The 20,071-nt window shown below is 52.2% G+C and overlaps 1 protein-coding gene across 3 annotated transcripts in view; it reads left to right on the top strand.

Moving 5' to 3' along the window:
• LOC105018167 (cat eye syndrome critical region protein 2 homolog) overlaps positions 1–19,700 on the top strand; it is a 32,007-nt gene extending 12,307 nt beyond the window's left edge. The window contains exons 2-20 of one of the 3 annotated variants that reach the window (XR_003777476.2): positions 4,515–4,609; positions 6,059–6,242; positions 6,336–6,463; positions 7,282–7,365; positions 7,558–7,616; positions 7,729–7,889; positions 9,943–10,032; positions 10,205–10,361; positions 10,888–11,017; positions 11,146–11,183; positions 11,344–11,435; positions 11,557–11,683; positions 12,226–12,569; positions 12,783–12,920; positions 13,013–13,853; positions 14,248–16,045; positions 16,138–16,196; positions 16,862–17,045; positions 17,130–19,700. Coding sequence is in view for 2 of the 3 variants with exons in the window: in XM_013138798.4 (XP_012994252.3) it covers positions 4,515–4,609; positions 6,059–6,242; positions 6,336–6,463; positions 7,282–7,365; positions 7,558–7,616; positions 7,729–7,889; positions 9,943–10,032; positions 10,205–10,361; positions 10,888–11,017; positions 11,146–11,183; positions 11,344–11,435; positions 11,557–11,683; positions 12,226–12,569; positions 12,783–12,920; positions 13,013–13,853; positions 14,248–16,045; positions 16,138–16,186 (4,515 nt within the window). In the remaining variant the exon portion in view is untranslated. Of the gene's footprint in view, positions 1–4,514; positions 4,610–6,058; positions 6,243–6,335; positions 6,464–7,281; positions 7,366–7,557; positions 7,617–7,728; positions 7,890–9,942; positions 10,033–10,204; positions 10,362–10,887; positions 11,018–11,145; positions 11,184–11,343; positions 11,436–11,556; positions 11,684–12,225; positions 12,570–12,782; positions 12,921–13,012; positions 13,854–14,247; positions 16,046–16,137; positions 16,197–16,861 lie in introns of all 3 variants that reach the window. The other 2 variants (XM_013138798.4, XM_020040473.3) reach the window with 2 other exon arrangements.
• Positions 19,701–20,071: the final 371 nt, after the last annotated feature.

Below are 20,071 nucleotides of genomic sequence, written 5' to 3' on the forward strand. Positions count from 1 at the left end.
CTCGCGTCACGTTGTCTCACTGCGTGCGTTGTCTAACGGCGTGCATATTGTCTGCTCTGCCATCTGCCTGCCCCCCCCCCCCCCCCCCGTTCCTCCATCATCGCTGGTCAGACACCTCCTCTCACTGGCCAGCAGGTTAGATGGTAAGGGGCTGTGTGTGGGTGTTTGATTTGGACCACTATGTGGGAAATGAGACCACTGGGTTGTCGGCGTAAAGCAGGAAACCCCCATTCTGGGAGGAAGTTGATGTTTTGGCACTGCTGGTGTGGCCTCCCATCTCCTGTGCTTAATTATCCTCATCCAGCCAGAGGGATCCATCTGTACGGCCGTGAGCTCGCCCCAGGAAGGAACTGTCCCTGCCCCCCGTCCCCCCCCCCCGTCCACTCGTCACACCTGGTCGACTGGCCGTGACATTGACAATGCAATAAAACCTTGCCTCACTGTCTACTTGGATGTTCATGAATCTGCGCGTGCCTGTATGTGCCGTTTTATGAGTCACATGGTTCTGTAGATCACCCGTGCTGGAGTTGTGCCAGTTCGCCAACCAGTTTTGTCAGGTTAGTGTTGTTTTCCACGACCAAATGGAGCCCGTGACCAGGTAGCAGAGAGGCGATAATGTTTTGTAATGTGTCAGGACATCGCTCCAGGGCTTCACAGCTCGCTGCAGTAAATGCCAGATGGGCGGACCTATCACCAGAGTTCCCACAACCTCATTATGCGTCCTGATGGGTGCTGTGGCATCCATCTTCTTTATCTGTGCTTCTTCTCAAGGTCAGGTATGAGAGTGACGTGTCTTAGTGCCCTTTTGGGGCAACGGCATGTCACATCCTGAGGATGTGAGGGCGTCTTCCTGTGTCACGGCGTGTGCTTTGCTGCGTGCCATGTGGGAGGGGAGGGCTGACTGTCAGTTGATGGCTCCTGGAGGAGCTATGTGAGAGGGGAGTGGGGGAGGTAAGTGAGAAGGGCCTTCACACAGCAAAGACTGGCCTCCCCTCCCCCAACTCCTTCCTCTAACTGCTGGCTTGAACCCCTCCAGGAGCTGTTAACAGCACTGGCATGGAAAGCGTCTATAGCAAAGCTCTGTAGGGAGGCCATCACTGATACCACAGCCTCTCAGGGTCTGCTGGAGCTCTGGAATGACCAGATACAGCCCCAGCGGCAGGGCTTATCACGCCAGGATCTCTCCAACCGGCCGCCATAGACATCTGCTCCAGGACAAGGTACAGATATGGAATAGACCGCACGTTGTCGTTGGGACGTGAGGTTGATTAGGAGAATTGGGTGTGTTCCTTTTATCTCAAATGCAGCCCCTGGGCCCATCAGACGGCAGCAGGTAGTCTAGCAGTTAATGTCTGACCGCTGACCAGAGATTACTAGATCGATGTGTTCCCAGTCAACTTACTTGGTAAAATAGGGGGGTGGGCAGTTCTGTTGTTGAAAGGTTCTGGCCCCATGTGTCGCGTGAGCTGGCCCTTGTTAAGTGTTTCTGGGTGTTTCTCTCTGATGCAACAGGCAGCAGCCAAATTCATTACAGATACTTACCACTTCCTAATGTCCGGGGTAGTATTACCCACCCCACCCCTTTAAGAAGTATACACACTGAAAAAGTTTGCCTGCGTATAAGAAATGGTTGTTTACGCCATGCAACCATGGTATGTTCAAGCCTCCACACACACGGCAGTCTTGACATGACTAAAGTGGGTCAGAAGGCCGCAAGTCAACCTTTGGACGGGATAGACCAGGTAAAGCTGCCATGGACATCTGGGACGTCACCTACACACACACGCCGCACTCCCACTGTGGGCCTGGCTGCCAAGCTGCGTCGGAGCACAAGCATCAGCTCGGTGCTTAGGGGAGTGCTGTAGAGGATGTGACGTGCCTGTGAATTCGCGTTGACACAGGCATGTCACATCCACTGTGTGCCCGTGCTAAGCCACGGGCACGTCACATCCTCCACTGTGTGCCCGTGCTAAGCCACGGGCACGCCACGTCCTCCATTGTGAGTCTGTGCTAAGTCACGGGCACGCCACGTCCTCCACTGTGTGCCCGTGCTAAGTCACGGGCACGTCACGTCCTCTTCAGTGACTAGAGGAGTGTTCGTCAACCTGATGTGTCTAGTTCTAGTGCCTTGGTGAAAAGCATGTTAATCCTGCTCTTTAAGTTGGACTGGAGACTTTCACGTCTTCGTCTTATCCGTGTCCTGTCTGCACCTCCCACACCCCGTCAGGCTGAGCAGCTGTGAATAGCTGCTGCCTGGCTGCCTGGCTCGGAGCGCAGGGTGTGTCTTTGCCATTGTTTGATCACAGCAGTTTGAGCTTCTTGCTCCAGCTGCAGCGAATGTACCTCGTGTCCCTTAATCAAGCCAAGTGTCTGTTAACGGGGAGCCCACAGAGGATCTCCACCGCGCTGAAGAAAGGGTGTGCGCGCGCACACACACACACAAGTCACATTAATTCCCTTTCCTTTGCCATCTGAGCTGCGTCTGAGCTGACGATTGGCACTTCAAAGGTGGATTGGGTTGGTGTTAATCCAGGGCTGCTCCATTGGTCTGGACCCGGCCCCAGGTTTGAAGTGTGATCAAAGTGCGGCCTGTCCCTGATGTATGGGCTCTGTCCGGCCCAGGGGCTGGCTGTCTGCGGACCAGGAAGTTTCAAGGAGCGTGACACAGGATCCGTGTTCTGCCTCCGACAGAACGGGGAGGCCTCTGTGATAACCTATACAGCACACAGACATTTACACGCGCACGCGGTCTCTCAGCGTCTCACTGAGATCATTATTTGTTGTGCTATGTATACTGATAGTGAACATGTGCCATCACAACACTGGGCAAAGCTGTTCTAGGACCCAACTAGAATACTGGTTCTGAGCCGAGGGGGTTAATGGAGGCCTTTTTGGCCGGTTGACTCTTGTGTGAATCACACACAGGCCTTTTCCAGTAGCGAACTCTGTTATCATTGGGTTTCCAGCACCTGTTCCAGGTCCTCATGTGGACCAGGCCTCCCCCTCCCCCTGTCTCATCATAAGGAATTATTCTGTAGATCTGTTGGAATCATTACACTCATTTTGCCACCGTGAGAAGATGGATCAATAGCTTTTTAAAATTAGTCATTAAAAAGCTGCTCAAGAAGCTTAATGAACTCTGTTTTGAACGATAGGACTTAGGAATGTGTTCTGCTGCAACTGAAAACATGCCAGAGGACCTGACAGGGCTGATATTCATTCTCTCTTATCTCCTGAGTGACTATCTGATTGGTTTCTACCCCAAAGCAGAAACAACCATCTTATCCTGTTTTTCAGCCCCTCCCTCTTTCTGTTTTTCTTCCTGGCGAATGTTGGCCCCTGGCTTCCTTGTGTCTACGCAGCCGGGAGGTGTGTAGACTGACCCTCAGTGACCCCCCCCCCCCCCCCCCCCCCCCCCCCCCCCCCCACACACACACACACACACACACACACGTTTCTCTAGAGAGGCGGCAATCGTCAGGCTGCACAATGAAAGGGGCTTCCTTGCCCTTGAGTTAATTCTGGACTGTCACCATGCTTTTGCTTCTGGGAGGTGGGTTGATTGTAGGGGTGGAGGTAGGACCTGTTGTTTGCACAGAATTGGTTATTGACTCCTGTGGAGACAGAACTGTGTGGGCTGTGATCAGTATGTGGGGAGGTGGTCGGCTGCAGGCGGACTCTTTTTTTAAGGGGAATGGCCAATGCTGATGGGTTGCTTTGCATTCTGGGAAGGTGTGGCGGGGGGGGGTTTAAGTGAAATGGACACTTGGCTGATGGAGCACTTGCATTAGCATTTTTTGCCCTCTCAGCCGCCCTTGTCTCGCCCCCATCTCTGTTCGGTTGCTGAGGGCCTTTGGGTATCCCGAGGGGAGTGCACAGCATTCTGGGTAACGGTGTGGGGCGCTTTGCTCCAGTTGGTCAGTGAAGGGGTTGGGGGGGGGGTGCCTGTGTGGCGGCCTTAGGCTCCTTCTGCTGTCTGTCTTTGGCTCTTTCAGGGCCTTTAGAGTTTGCTTTCCTGGTTACTGCCGCTTCATAAACCTTCAATGGTTGCCACACAATGCCAGGCAGGACAGGGGTCAGGGTTGAACTTGAACCTCAGCTCCAAACGCTGGCAGAAAGGATTGCTGAGAAAATGTCCTTACAGGAAAATGTGGCCACAAGCATCTAATTCCCACAAACAGGTTGGCAACAGCGTTGCTGCCTAGTATACCCGTTCTGTAGTGTGGCCTGTCATAGTCAAGTGTTGGACTCCAGTGTTTAAACACCCCTTAGTACTTGTGTAAAATGTGCCTTTCACAGTATGAGGAACTGTTTGTAGTATTCAAATATTGGATAACTGATGTTTCCTACACGTTTTGGCTGCTGTTTCACTGTCCGTCAGTCTCCATGGGGCTTCTCACAGCTCGTTTCCCCACGACTTCCTGTGACGAATTCCCACTGTTGGATGTTGTTAGCCTTCCAAAATGGCTGACGTGTTCACCTGCTGTCTCCCCCCCCCCCCTCCTGTGTGGTAGGAACTGGAGGGAGCGCTGCTGAAGCAGGACCTAGACTTTCTCTCCGGCCTACTCGTCTCACTGCTGCAAGGCTGCTACCAGCGCACCGACATCACGTAAGTACCGCCCCCCCACCATCACCACCACCACCACCGCTGGTGTTTGGCCCGGAGTTGGAGGTTAAAACCATCGTCTCGAGGGCCGATCCTCTGCGCTAGGCGTGCCTGTCTTTTACCTTGGCCTGCCTTACCGGGCCAATGTGGATCAGGATCTTGGTAATGGCATCCCGGTGCCCGTCTGGGCCTGTACGCGCTGACGCACAGGAAGTTTGACTCACAAGCCCTGTGGGTAGCGCACATCAGATATGCAAAGCCTGTGTTCAGATCTGCCTTCGCTACGCAGCGCGAGTTCTCACAAAGGAAGCTTGGGGCGGGGGGGGGGGGGGTAGGTATGAGTTTGAGGTAGTGGGAAGAGCACAGGAAAGTGAAATGAATGTTCCAGCCTTGAAGGAACCCACGCCCACCACCACCACCTCTTTCTACTGTTCTTGCTCCATCAGCATTACCAGAGTAGGCACCCGTCAGGCTGTGACCTGGGAGGGGGGGGGGGGGGCTGGCTGAGTCTGATCCGGTTTCCACACCCCGGCAGGCCGTAACAGGACAACCTGCCTTATTGGGACGGACAGCCGCTGGCATCCTGGGGGTGGGGGGGGTGACTGCTCGGCTCTGCCCTTTTCATGCACATGCCTTAAACGCTCCGGAAGTGTGTGTGTGTGTGGGGGGGGGTGCGCGTTAGTAAAGGAGAGGGAGAGAGACTGGGTGGTGGGGGGGCCTGCAGCTTTGTGAAAGTGCACACTGCCCTTTCAAGATAAGCAATTTTTTTTCCTAGCGTCTTTCCATTGTTTCTGTTGCATCACCCCTGCCATAAGCCCTTGTTTCTGTGTGTCTGAGCAGGAACTGAATGGTTCCACATTAATCACACACATCTGACCCAGAACCAACTTTCGTATTTTGCTAGCATCCAATTTGGAACGATGATTGAAATCCTCCAAAATGCAAAGGCGCTGTGATATGGCGGCTTTAATTACTGTGTGACCCTCCACCACAATAGACGCAGGCTTTGGAAAGTTGAGGCGTTATCTAGAACCTTCTTTACAAAGCACTGTTTAAGGACAGGCGTTCATGAATGAATAGCGGTGCGCCATTCTGTCGCATACCAGTGGGTTCTTCAAAGATCTTTGTGTTGGGGTGAATGCTATGTTGTTGTTGTTGTTATTGTCCAACCCTCTGTTTCTTTCAATTCCATATGTTGGTGTCAATACAAAGCACATGTTCCTTCGGACTTCTGACACCAAGAGCAGGAAGCATTTTAGAATGAATGACACACCCTAAGAGATTTATGACTGTGTGTCATCCATGGGAATGTGTTACAGAGCATGAACTTCAGTGTTATGGGAGCCCCCTTCTGCGAAACCCACTGCAGTAGTAGTTAGATTAACCACACCACCTCACTACTCCATTGTCATACTGGCATATGGGCCTAATCTGCCCCTCACATCCCCCCAGCCCCCAGACGTTCAGTGGTTACCTGGAAGACATCATCAACTACCGCTGGGAGCTGGAGGAGGGGAAGCCCAACCCCTTGCGCCAGGGGCCCTTCGGAGAACTGAGCCCGCGCACGCAGGTGGAGCTTCTGCACAGGCTGTGTGACTACCGCCTGGACGCCGCCGACGTCTTTGACCTTCTCAAGGTAACGGGGTCGCGTCGCCGGGCTCGTATACGGTGACGTACCGGCCGAGTGCCGTTTGGCCCTGACGTTAGTCCCTGCCCTGTTTGATCCCAGGGCCTGGACGCGGACAGCCTGCGGGTGGAGCCACTGGGGCAGGATGGGAGCGGCGCCCTCTACTGGTACTTCTACGGTACCCGTATGTACAGAGAGGAGCCAGTCAACAGGAAAGGAGTGCAACTCTGGTAAGAGGGTTGGACTGATGGTTGTTGGATGGTGTTGTGTGACTGTATACAAAGAGAGGGGACTGTAATGTCACTACTGTGCTGGTATACAACACTGTGGAGAGTGATTCATCGCCATCTAATATTTAATGAACAGATAATACAATTTAGTTAATGAACCTATCCAGCAACACCAAATACTCTCCCTTTGAATGTTTGGTTGTCCCCTTACACTCGTATTCAGATCAGAATTGACGGTTGCTTCTGTGATGTCAAGTTGTGATGTTTGAGGATGCTCTGTTGCCTCAAGACATCGGAAAGTTGCCATAATTGAAAGAACAATTAATTCTGCTCTGCATCAGAGGATTTTAAAGGAGTCTGTCTGGCGTTCTCTCCATGTTGAAGTGCACCTCGATCATGCAATGACATGATTATCAAAAAAAATCTGATAAAACTATACATTTTGGAATGGCCTGGTCAGATTTCAGCTCATAATTTGCATTATTTAACCATGTGTATTATAGAAATGTAAATGGTTAGCCTTTTTTGAGCAGTCTTTTTACCATACTGTAGTCTACTCTCTTAAAAACATGACCATTGCAAAGCCAGGAAACAACGTTATGAAAAGTGGATTGAATTCAGCGTTTTTGAATGAATGTTCATTAAAGATCAAAGGGCAATTCTTAATTCATGAACTGGCCCACGGGTCGGGGATTGAACAGCACTGTACTGGGCTGTTAGAGGATAAACATTTGGGTCACTGCAGTAACAGCTACCCTGCTAAACGCTGTGTGTGAAATGGTTTTCCTTCTGTTGTTTTGACTGCGTTGTCTCCACAGTGACGCCTCTGAGCTTAAACCACCAGAGAAGAGGAAGCGGGGTAGACCGCCGAAGAAGAAGAAGGTGGAAGAGATCCAGCTAATGTATGACCAGCGGCAGGCTCTCTCCCTCTCACTCACACTCTCTCACCCTCTCTCTGCTTGCCACTCCCTCCCTCTGCTCTGAACTAATTGCCTCTAGAGAAACACATTCATTCGACACCTTTGTTCCCTAAGCCTTGTTTATACAATGTTTTGGAGTGTGCGGTAAATGCTGAACAGCCTGTCTCGTTTCAGTGAGGTGGAGTATGAGGTGGACAATGAGAATGGACTGGAAGCGCTGCACTCAGGCACAGGTGAGCTAGAAGGTTAGAGCTAGAAGAAACGTGTCAAATGTAGATGTCATCCTCCATTTGACTGGGAATGATGACGAATACTAATCTTGCCCGTGTTCGTCCGCCTGGCCAGACCGGGAACGTGGCACCTGGTCCCTGGTGTGTGACACGGAGGAGCAATGGGCCAGCCTGGCCGAGAGCATCAAGGACAAAACGTCCCCCCAGGACCGACACCTCTACCGCATCATCAGCCAGAACTTCCTCCCTGAGATCAGTAGCATGATCGAGCACAAGGTCAGAGCGCTGTTCTCCTCCCTCCCTCCCTCTCTCTCTCTATCTCTCTCTCCCTCCCTCTCTCTCTCCTCAACCCATCACTCTTCATTCAGACACTGACTGGGTCAGCTGATGTGCTCCGTGTGGCGTCTCAAATGGCTGCCTCTTGGAGGTGTTAGGAAATGGAGGCTGTTTGGGGCGGGTGGGTCTCTGCTTGCCCACAACACCAGCTTCTAAACACTGTAGAGCCCCAGGCCCAAAGCCCGTCTGTCTGACCTGTCTGCCAGTGGACCCCAGCGCCCCTGCTCAGCTGACGTGACCGTTAACCCCGCGGGTGCTGATGTGTTGCCAGGGCCTGGATCTACGCTGACCTTTTTTGTTCTGTAGGGACCTTGAGTGTGCGTGCATAATTGTAAGGAAGTACGTGCGCTCACAAAGAAACCTAGGAGCACAAAGAAGGAATAGTTCTAAACTGCCCTTTTTTCGTGCACCGAAATAATCTATCCAGGTTGTAGAAGCAAAAGAAATATCTTCAGGTGCAAAAGGGAGTAAAATGGAGGCACTGTGGATCCCTGTGGGGGATGACCCTGGCCTCAGGAGAGATCTGACTGTTTTAACCCAGGCTTTTAAGACCTCGCATGTCCGTTTCTTTGCGCGTCCGTGGCTACCCTGTGCTATAGCCCGACCAGCAGTCTGATATCTGTTAGCTGCTCTACCAAGCCCGCCGTTGTTTTTCCTGGTTTCCCCTCGCTGATAACGCACTGGCCCTGTTGCTATAGAAACCCGACACAGCCCATTCGTCCTTGTGAATTGTGACGGTCAAAAGCCCTTTGGCCATTCTGTCGGCGTGAGGTCTGGCGCCGCGATGACCCGTCCTTCAAAGCCGACACGCCTGCCTGACGTCTACGTGCCGGCGGTTATCACGCGGCGGAGCCTTCCCGAGCCGAGCGGGCTCCGGCCTGTGTGTGCCTGCGCGGCCCGGGAGTCCTCCAGCTCCGCTGCCTCCACGGGCCCCGGCTGTCACAGACGTTCCACGAGGAGCTGACGGGAGACAGGCGCTCACCTTGAGGCGGGACGGAGCCCCCCCCCCCTGATTGACGGCCCGCTGCGTTGTGGGATTATTGACCCCTTAAGTGGCAACAGCAGAGGCAGTCTGTCTCCTGTGCAGGATTAAGTGCTGTGGGTAATGACGGAACCGGAGCGGAGAGGCCCCAGGAGCCAAACACTGCAGCACACGGGGGTGGGGGGGGGTTGGGGGTGGCCGGCCGTCCCTCGGGAGGTGGTGGCCATAGGCGGCGCTAGCCCGGTGCAGGTTCTAACACGTCCCCGTGCCGTGATACACATTCGGAGTGGCTGGGCTCTGCTGGTTATAGACCCTGTCCTCTGATGGGAAACGCCAAGCCCTTTGCCTTGGGAAATTCACTAAATGTGTGTGTGTGTGTGTGTGTGTTGGGAGAGAAATTATTGTAATCAATTATGAATTAAGTCTATAACACAACAACATGTGGAGAAACTGAAGGGATCTGACTACTCTCCTGGGACTGTAGATCCTGCATGGTTCTGCTCTGACTGCAGAGTTCTGTTTATTTGCAAAAAGAATGAGCTGAAAATCTCAATCATGTAACTCCCTAATTGCCCCAACATATATAGGCTGTTTCATCAAGCTGTGGTCTGTTACACACACACACACACACACACACACACACACACACACACACACACACACACACACGTAATAGCCCTCCCCCACGTCTTCTGTATTGCCCTCTGATTATTAATGGCAGCGGGAACATAGAGGGGTTTGATATGTTTGGTTAGTCTGTGACCCCCTGGGAGTGGGGAATCGGGGGGAGGGGTGGGGGATGAGGAGCCCTGAGGCATTCCAGGCTTGTGACCCAGTCTCTCCTGGAGCTCTGCTGGAGGAGCCCAGCGGATGGGCCAGGTCCCCCGGGCCTGCGGGGGTATTGGCTGCTCTGGATGGATTACCTGATCAATGCCCCTGCGTGTGACTTTGGTTGAGTCTGAATAATGAAGACAATTATGAGTGTTCATCTGGAATATTTTACCTCTGCAGGAGAATGAACAGAAGCAGAGGCTGATGGACCCGGCCCAAACAGGCAGCTCCTTCCGGCTGTCTGAGAAATGCGTGAGCCAGGAGGAGGAGGTGAGACTCTCGCTCTCCCTCACTGTGTGTGTGTGTGTGTGTGTGTGTGTGTGTGTGTGCGCGCTTTCTGCTTTGTTCTGTACATGCACTTGTTATGGTTCCTGTGCGTGTATCTCTTCTGCTTGGACACTGGCCTCTTGAAAGACCCACTGGACTGTGTGTGTGTGACCAGGACACTCTGCAGGCCATAGCCGAAGTGGAGCATCAGAAACAGAGAGACGAGGACTTGGACAGGCAGGCCCTGCTGGCGGAGCAGAGACGAGAGGAGGAGATGATACTGCAGGAGGAGCGCCAGAGAGAGGAGCTAGAGAGGGTCAAAGCTGTGGAGGGTGAGTGGTGGAGCTGGAATGGGGAGGTGGGGGAGTCATCTATTGCCCTGGTTGTGGATTTCTTTTTTCAATATACAGTGTTTTACTGTTTTCAGTGTGTGGAATGTTAGGCCCTTTGAATCGTGAGTCTTCTGCTTTATGTCCCTCTTTATTTTTCAAGGATTAATTCACTGATTAAGCAAATGAATGCTTGAAAAATGAGAGGCATAGCTGGGTTTGGTTTGATCTTCGGAGAGTTGAACCATTCCCTCTGCCCTGCAACATTTCATATTTGTGTATTTCTATGTATTTTCTACGGCTTTCATGTGAAAGACGAGTGATATGTTCTCCTCTTCTCTTGCTCTTTTGATGAGTAATCCTCCCCAAACTCTTCTGGGTACCCTCAGTCTCTTGTATTGTTGGCTAACCCAATATAAACCGGATGGGCGCTGGGTGCCCTTGAAACTGAACTAGCAGTCATGCTAGCGTTAGCATGCTACTCCCTCTGTGTGTCTTGTTAAACGACCTGTCCGGTTGCGGCCCTCAGAGCGAGCGCGGCGGCGGAAGCTGCGCGAGGAAAAGGCCTGGTTGATATCCCAGGGGAAGGACCTGCCGCCAGAACTGCAGCACCTGGAGCCCCACTCGCCCATACGACGCGCCCGTCGCACTAAAGAGTTGTAAGACCTCCTGCACGCCCTCAAAACCTCCCCACTCTGTTTCTAACAGTAGTCACTGTCTGTGGTGAATGTGCTCAACCTGTGGGGATTTGTTTTCAACACAATATTATTGTTTTTTTTTATTTCAGCTACGAAATTGATGACGATTACACGGCGTTGTACAAAGGTAAATGTCTTGCTAGGCTCCCATCGACCCTGCGCTCTCGTATCGTGTTACTGTCAAATGTTTAAAGGCTTGTTTTATTAAAAGGCCTTGAACGACGCATTTCTTTTGGGGATTTGAAACAGGCCGTCGTTCTCTGTTCTCACATCGGTTCTCTCCACAGTTTTGGAGGCCCTAAAAGCCCACAAGGACGCCTGGCCCTTCCTGGAGCCCGTGGACGAGTCCTACGCTCCCAACTATAATGAGGTCATTCAGGTGAGCCGACCCCGCGGGGATCAAGGGTCAGAGCTTTGGCAGCTTATTGGCTCGGTTGTCCTGAGCATTTTGACATGGTGTCACTCTTGTCCCAACGTTGGTTTTCCCTGTTGTTCCTTAGACACCAATGGATCTGTCCACCATCGAGAAGAAGCTGAACGAAGGGGAGTACATTGCCAAGGAGGAGTTTGTGTCGGACATGAAGCTCATGTTTGAGAACTGCATGGAGTACAATGGGGAAGACAGTGGTAAATACACGCCTCCTTCCAGTATCGTTTGCCCTTAAACGACTAGCGTTTGCTACATGTTTTTGGGGGATTACTCTGGACTTGATTTACGAGTGCAAAACAGATAGGGATCAAGATCAATTTGACTGAGAGCACATTGAGGAGCAGGGGAAGGTTGATGTGTGTGGGGAAGGGCTGTGCTGTGGCCCGGGGCGCTGTGACAGTGATGAATGGGGAGTGATTGAGCTGTGCTTCAGTGCAGTGGACCCTGCAGTACCCTGCCTGCCAACGAGACATTCCAGGCCCTATCCGTCCGTCTGAATCCCCTCCCCTGGGACGATCCGGGGGTCAGGGGTCAACCACACCACGGCCCTCTGACCTGGTCAGCCTGCTGACCAATGCTGGCGCCAACATGGCCTGGACTCACGACGGACCGATTTGTGTGTGTGTGTGTGTGCGCATGCGCGAGCGTGTGTGTGTGCGCGCGCGCATGGCATGCTGTTCCATTGATACTCAGCCGTTAGTGTTTAACCGGTCTGATGAATGACCCTGTGTCCCCTCAGAGTACAGCGTCATGGCTGAGTCCCTGGAGCGCTGCTTCAGCCGGGCGCTACTCAAGCACTTCCCGTCGGAGGACGGCGACACGGACGAGGAGTTCCACGTGAGCAGCGAGGACCGCGAGAGGGACCGCAAGGAGAAAAGGAGGAGCAAAGGCCCCAAACAGGCGGGGCCCGAGAGCTTGATCCGAGCCACCGAGCAGGCCTCGCGCAAACGGACGCACCCAGGGGGCAAGGGCAGCACTCCCATGGAGGAGGTCCAGCCCCCCCCTCCACCCCACTGGGCCAACGGACCCACTCACCACCATGGCATGCCCCACCCTGGGAACCTTTACCACCCAGCTCAACAGGTGACTAGAAGCTGTGCTTTGATTGGCCAGGTTTGGACAATATTCCAATAAGTCTTGCATCTTGTCATAGATGCAGCCATTCACCCAACGGGGGCCATAAAATGTCCTGGGGGACTGCATGATCGTTGTTTTCTCATTAGTTCTTGTTTAAGTCAGGGTAGTATTAGATGAGGACATGTGAATGGATATGTGGAACTTCCATTTGTTGTCCAGCAGCTCCAGCTCCATGGTCCTCCCATGTATGGCCAGAGCATGACCATGGACCCCCGCTACGCCCGCCCCCACCCTGGACAGGGCCACCGGCCCAGGGGCCCTGCAGCTCACCACAGGCCTCAGCATTACAACATGCCGGTATGTTCTGTTCCTCACCGTGTTTTGGGTGTTTGCTGTTAGTCTCCGGTGAGATGTTTCCTGCTGTGCCGATAACTGTTGTTCTATTCCAGCCTCACATGAGGGATGGTCACTATATGGGTCCCCGGTACCAGATGGGTCCTGATGGCCGGCCGCTCGGCCCGCGGCACCACTACATGGGTCCCACCCACGGCCCCTCGCTGGGCCCCCGCCCTGTGGCCCTGCAGTCTGGGGGCCTCTGCACCCCCACGCCCGAAGGCAACACGTATCCATCGCGCCAGTGCAGCGACAGCCACCCCATGCACCCCATGGACCCCATGCACCCCGGGCCGGACATCCCTCCGCGACACAACTACCCCGCCTTCCACCCGGGCATGGCCGTTTGGTCGGGGATGAACCGCCAAGGACAGGAGAGGCCGAGCGGCCTGGGGATGCCGAACCAGAGCGTGGCTCACCACCAGCAGCAGCAGCACCCCTATAACCACGGGGCTCCACGTCCCCTGGGCCCCAGCGCTTGGCCCGAGCAGCCCAGTGGCCCTGGAGGGTACCCCCCTCACCCCAATGGCCACTACAGGATGCCTATTAGTGTCAGCAGCTCCCCAGGGCCCTTGGCCCTGCGCCCCCCCGCGCCTCCCCAGGACTCCAGGCAACGTCTGGCCTCCATGTTGGACAGCCCAGAGATGATTGCCCTGCAGCAGCTGTCTGCCTCCTCCACCGGACTCCCTGCTGGCTCCTCCACTGGACTCCCTGCTGGCTCCTCTCGCCAGCACATGGGCAACTTTCAGCAGCAGCCCCCACAGGGAGTTGGCAGCGCCCCAACTCCATCTCGCCCCTCACAGCACCCCCCTCCCCCTGAAATTCAACTGCTGCGTCCTGCCAGAGACAATGGCCCAGACAGCCAGCCGGCTCGACACACAGACACGCAACCCAAAGGTAGGAATAACCTTGTTTGCTTCATGAAAATCAACCTCCATCCTCTTCTACCACTTAATTAAGGGCTGTTCTAGTTCCGACATGGTGTTTCATGTTAGTAATTATTTTTCACAGTAAGTGACTAATTAAATATTCATCAGTTCCGTGAGGAGTCTCACGACTTGCTTTGAGTGTTGAAGAGAGAGAGATGACACGTCAGCTGCTTTTTCTTAAATTTAAAGGATGAACCCAACGTGTTTCACAGGCAAATGATCAAACATTGTTCATTTTGTGAGTATCAATTAAACGTGCCTATTGTCAGTTAGTCAGGACGTGTGGAGCCGTTCCCTCAGACGTGAGTGTAGATGAGTTGTACAGTGTAATGACGTCCCACTATATTTCTGTCTCCTGACAGGGCCGACGGCAGATCCCAAAACGGCCAACCACCAGACGGCGGCAGCACAGTTCTCCTCCACCCTCTCTGAACAGCAGCGCCCGTCGTTCTCCGGTCCCACTGAGACTCCCAGCGGCTCCGCTGAGGGCATGCGGAGCCCCTCGGCTCCTGACTGGGGCCGATCACAGGAGAGGGGTAGCAGCTCGGGGTTGCAGGCTGTGTCTGAGCCGGGACACTCGCAGAGATCAGAGACAACCGTCGACCGGGAGGGGGAGAGCCCAGGACAGTCTGTCAGCCACACTCCCCCTCAACAGAACCCCCCTTCCATTGTTCATCATGGCCCGTTGCCCCCTCACCTCCACAGTGCACCTCACTCCCAGAATGCTCCAAAGCATATTACCCAGAAACCCTTGCAGCAAATCCCTGAGAATTCCCGTCCGCAACATAACGTCCCTCAGCGCGCCGGTCAGAATGCCCCACAGCAAGGCTTCCCGAACCCCCAGAAACCAAGCTCTGGAAACAAATCGTCTCACGTTGCCCCGAATCCGGCTCAACGTGGTCCCAAGCCCAGCCCCATGCATGGGATGCCCCAGCCCGCCCCTCTCACCTCCCTGCCCCCCAGCCACCCAGCCCCCCAGCTCCCTCCCCAGCCCAGCCCAGCCGAGCAGGGAGACCGAAGGCCCAGCGAGCCCACTAACAGGGTAGACTCGGGAGGCACCTCTGGTGACCCTAGTCTGAGTAAGCCTGGACCTCCGACCGGCGTTTATAAACAGCAGTCATTCAGTCCCAAAGCACAGCAGACACAGCTGGGTAACCCGAGTAGGCCGGGTCCGAGGGGACCAGCACCGGGTCACAGCCCAGCCGTGCCTCCCCACTCCCGGGGCCCAGAGAACGGAGCCATGGGTCAGTATGGCATGGGCAGTCCGCCCCATCCACACTACGCCCAACCCATGGGCAGACCCATGCCTCCGTCCGGTCGCCAGCTCTACTCAAACCAAGCCATCCCCCAGACCGTGAACCCCCACCCTAACAGCTACCCCACCTACCACCAGCAGGGAGCTGCCCGTCCGTATCACATGGGCCAGCAACAGCCGGCTCCCCAGGGTCACCCTAACATGTACCCCCAGTACCAGCAGCAGCCCTTCTACCCCCAGGGCAACAGCCAGGGCGGGTACCCCTCGGAGGAGTGGCACAGGCAGTTCCACCCTCGCCACCCAATGCCCTCCAGCACCTACCTGCCTGCCGCCAGCGTGAACATCAGTGGGCACCTGAAGGACAGCCGTGGCATGGGCTCCCCCCTGGGTTCTGACGGCTCCGGGGGCGGCCTGATGTCCGCCAGCCCCCAGCCCGAGGCCCCCCGCGGAGGCTCCGTGGAGAGGGAGAGCAGGGAGGCGGGCAGCCCGGTGGGACCTCAGCCTGCTCAGGTGGAGGAGAGCTCGGAACGGCCAGAGAGCCCCAAGGAGATCCTGGACCTGGACAGCCACAACGCTGCCGCCCGCCGTCGGAACGCCCAGGGCCCGCCTCCCGTGACCAACTTCCTGTACGACCCCCGAGCCGTGCATCCTGGGATGCAGCAGGGCGGGGCCCCGCCGCCTCACATGATTTCTCGTGCGCCGTACCCCGGCTACCCTGGTGCACACTACGCCCCCCAGAGACCCCACCCACACCTCATGGAGGCCCTTCAGAGGCCCCAGCACCTGCCATTTCCCCCGGGGCCCACCCGCATGCCCATGTACAGGCACCCCCAGGCTGGAGGCCAGTTCCAGGGCATGCTGGTTCAGCAGAGAGACTTGGCGCCTGAACACTTCCTTCACCCAGGGTAAGGGCTACCCTGGGGATTGTGACTCTCCGTGTTGTCTAGCTGCAGCCAAAGTGGTCACTGATGTTGTATTTTATGTATGTATCTTGTAGGCAGCAGATGATGTCTCCCAGTGGTCCCAGCAGTAAACAGGAAGTTTGAGGAGCCCTGGGTAAGTCATTTTAAAACAGATGAGGATATGTGCTGGAAAGTTCATTCAGATATTTGTTTTAGGCAGTTTTCAAATAAAACGATAATGCATAAAGAAATCTTAGAATTCCATGTGAATTGGCGCCCAGCGACATCACCACAAACCACCACTGTACTGAATACATGCTAGATCCTGTGGATGATAAGAGATATCTGGCTAGGCAGTGGAAGAAGGAATTAATAACAGAAATAAGTTAAAGACAGGCTGCAACACCCAACAGCTGCAGGTAATGATCTGAATGGAGTTGAAAGGGAAGCGAAAACACTGTTAAAGGTTCCGTATTCAGGGTTAGCGCTAGGGTTAGCATAGTGCTCATCCTGAATACAGAACCTTTAACTAGTTCAAATGTTCTCCTCTGTTTGATACAGGGAAGATTGCTACTATTACAGCACTTTTGCATTAGGCTTCTTTATGGTGATCAGGAGCAGTTAGTGGTAGTTTTGTGATAACTATGATTTTAAATGTTGTAAGGAATATTTTTTTTCACAGCAAGTATCTTAGTTGTTTAAATGACTTTGACACACATTGTGGAAGAGAGTATTGAGCTATCATTAATGTTTCAGATTCCCCCCCAAAAATCTTAATTAAATGACTAATAGCCATTTTTCCCTTTCCCCATAATGCAGGTAAAGGATAAAAGCAACAAAACCTGTTCAGAAAGCAGTGCCTGCATATCATCAACCTACCTGTTCACTTGCCTGTGCATCTTCTGTCATAAGCCTTTATTAACTGTGACTGTGCTGTCGGAGCCATGGTGTTTTCTGCCATGGAACGGATGTCTTTAGGGTCTGTCTCTGTTGCAGGGCTCCAGTAAGTATGGACCCACTGCACTGGCCCGAAGGTTGTGTGGCGGCTGCAGACAAGGGAGATTTATTTATTTGAGAATCTTTTTAGGGAATGAGTTCTTCGCCCATCTGGGATGTCTGCTTTGTCGAGCCCAAACGGAAACCTGCCTCTGTTGATCTCCGAGCCGGTGGACCCGGTTCAGACTGTGTACAGCTGTTTCCTCTCTTGCGCCCTGGCCTGCAAGAACATCTGGAGGTCCTTCTCATGTCCTGACAGTGCTAGTCGTCAGTGGGTTTCTACAGGAAGAGCCTCCCCTGACCCGCTTGGTGGACCTCAAGGCTCAGTGGACCTCATGGCTCGGTGGACCCCTGACCCTCTGCTGAAGGGAATAAAATGAGCTGGTGATATGAGAGCACTGGTGTTTTTATTTTTTTTTATTTAATTTTTTTCTCCAAATGTTTTTAAACTCAGGTGTAGATAAAAAAAATAAAAATAAAAAATACATAAAATAATAATAGGTACTTTAAGACTAGAGACGCTGTCATCAGAATCCTGTTGACAGACACAAGCCTTGTAGTAGCCTTGGTTTCCTTCGTGTTGAATGTATGTGTGAATGCGTTAGATATTTGGACAGCACCAGAGCCTACCATGTGAAGGGAGGGAGGAACAATAAAACACAGCTTTTTGCTTTAGTTCTGGTGTAATTTTATGCATCCTTCAAAGCTGCCTTCTTATCTATAAGAATGTCTTTGATTTTCCAGACCTGCAGAGAGTGTTCTCTGCTATGCACTAGGGTTAGTCTACACATACTGGAATTTAGTGGCCTTGTGATCTTATGTTGGTGCTTGTTGCTGTGTGTGTGTATATATGAAAATACATGAAGTGTAACTCCACTGTAGTTCACCTCTCTCAGATACTGGAGAGTGCTGTTGGTTGGTTCTCCACACTCCTGTGTGTCCAGCTGGTTAGTTTCTGCACAAACACAGTGAACGTGAGTTAAAATCAGCCAGGTGATGTCTTGCGGTCTAGTGTCATGATGTCATCCTTACATCCCTGTTGTCGTTATGCTGTGTCACTGACATGTATTGCATTCCATACATTTTGGTGGAAAATGTCCCCTTAAATGCTAGGCCCTCTGTCGCGCCTCGTGATGAGTTTTATTATTCTGTTTGTTTCCATAATCACCCCCCTGCTTGATTCAGTGCTTCCTCCTCCCCAATTCAATGAACTTAATATGTCCTCAGGGTGTACAGTTTTATACGGGTATTTTAATGAATTATTTGGAGGAGGAGCAACACAAAAAAACATGACTGGAATTGTGATAAATTAATCAATGTCATGTGAAAAAAACCTTTAAACCAATATGTTTTGTTATTTTCAGACCTCATTGTGAAAACGGTGAGCTTGCTCACTGCCATCCTTTTGTTTTAGTTTTGTCTCTTTCCTGAAGTGTAACCGAGTTATTCAACATTCCTGTTGGTTTTTCTTTAAGTATTGTAACTTGTCATTGCCACCATGCTTTGGTGAGTGTCTTCTGAATAATAGATCTGTGCGGTCTTGTTCATCTTATCATATCTTCCTAAGTTGCCCCTGTGAGCCCCACAAGTAGAGCGATGGCGACGCATGAATCTACCTCATTGCCAGTCCACTGGCCCCCACTAAGTCCATTCACTTGACTCCAGCACACACGTGACTTTCCATACACTACCACTGTTACAAACTGTCCATGGGACCTTGTGATTGTCAGGTTACTGGTGTTTCATGGGGGTGTGATGAACTGCCGTATGCTGGAGGTCGTCAGAAACCTCCTGATTATTATTTTTTTAGGCCTTGCCGCAGCTGTATAGATGGCGTGTTTTCCTTTCGCACGGTGAGGGAACCTGAAACCTGTGGTTCTGTGTGGTCTGTGGTCCGCAGCGTCGAGTGCCCCCCCCCCTCCCTTCGAGTGGTCTGTGGTCCCCCCCTGTGCTCAAGGAGGAGTGACAATAGGAAACTGCTAGACGCTGTGAGACATTGTCTGATTGTCTCGTTTCCAACTAGTGGTTTTTTTTCTTACTGTTATTTTGTATTCTTTTTGTGGACCCCAGGAATGGCTGCTTTGGCAAATGGAGCTCAAAAATCAACTTCTACAAGATTGGATTTGCCCCACAGTACTGAACAAGGGTGTATTGCTGTTATGGGAGCTTTGTTTTTAAATGCTAGATGAGGCTTTCTCCGAAGTAGTGTTCATTTGCGCAGCACGACATATGAAGGACAGTGCAGTTGTACATGGCCTGTGGGTGTGGTACTGTTCTGCCGCTTGGCTCGGTCTCCCATGTATAGACTGCACATGGAAGTCTGTATCCCACTCACCTCACACTTCTCTGCTGGCTTCAGTTTTTCTGCACTAGTAAACATATAGATTTGATAAAATGTGAATCATATTTATTTGCTCTTTAAAATGTGTACATTTATTTTGACCTGTTTTTTTTTTTTTTTTATATATATATAAATGTGATGTCTGGTTGTTTTTGTTTCAAGCAGTTGACATTTACCTCAGTAGCATGGCGGCATTGAAAAGAAACCCTGTATGTAAAAATGGATGTGATGTTTACAAGTTCTTATCTGACTGACATAGATTATTTTGGAAATGGACTGAAGTATTTCTATACTGTACATTTCTTAGAATAAATAACTTTTTCCGAATTTAAGTGTGCTGATTTTTTCTTTTCTTTTTTGTGGTATGGTAGGTATGCTTGGGTCATGTCCCTGAAAGTTGCTTTGGCTTATCAATGTTGTCCAGGAGTAGCCAATCAATCAAATGTATTTATAAAGCCCTTTTTACAACAGCAGTTGTCACAAAGTGCTTTTTCAGAGACACCTGGCCTTAAACCCCAAGGAGCAAACAACAGTAGTGTTGAATTTCAGTGGCTAGGAAAAACTCCCTAAGAAGCCTATGGCATAATGCTTTTTGAATTACAGTAATGTAAGCCAATGTTTGTGCACACATAACAAATAGACATTCAATGTAATTGGAAGATCATGGCAGCAAGGTCTCTCTAGACCTTCGA

Source organism: Esox lucius, chromosome 19 (assembly GCF_011004845.1).
Source record: "Esox lucius isolate fEsoLuc1 chromosome 19, fEsoLuc1.pri, whole genome shotgun sequence".
Taxonomy (NCBI): Eukaryota; Metazoa; Chordata; class Actinopteri; order Esociformes; family Esocidae; genus Esox; species Esox lucius.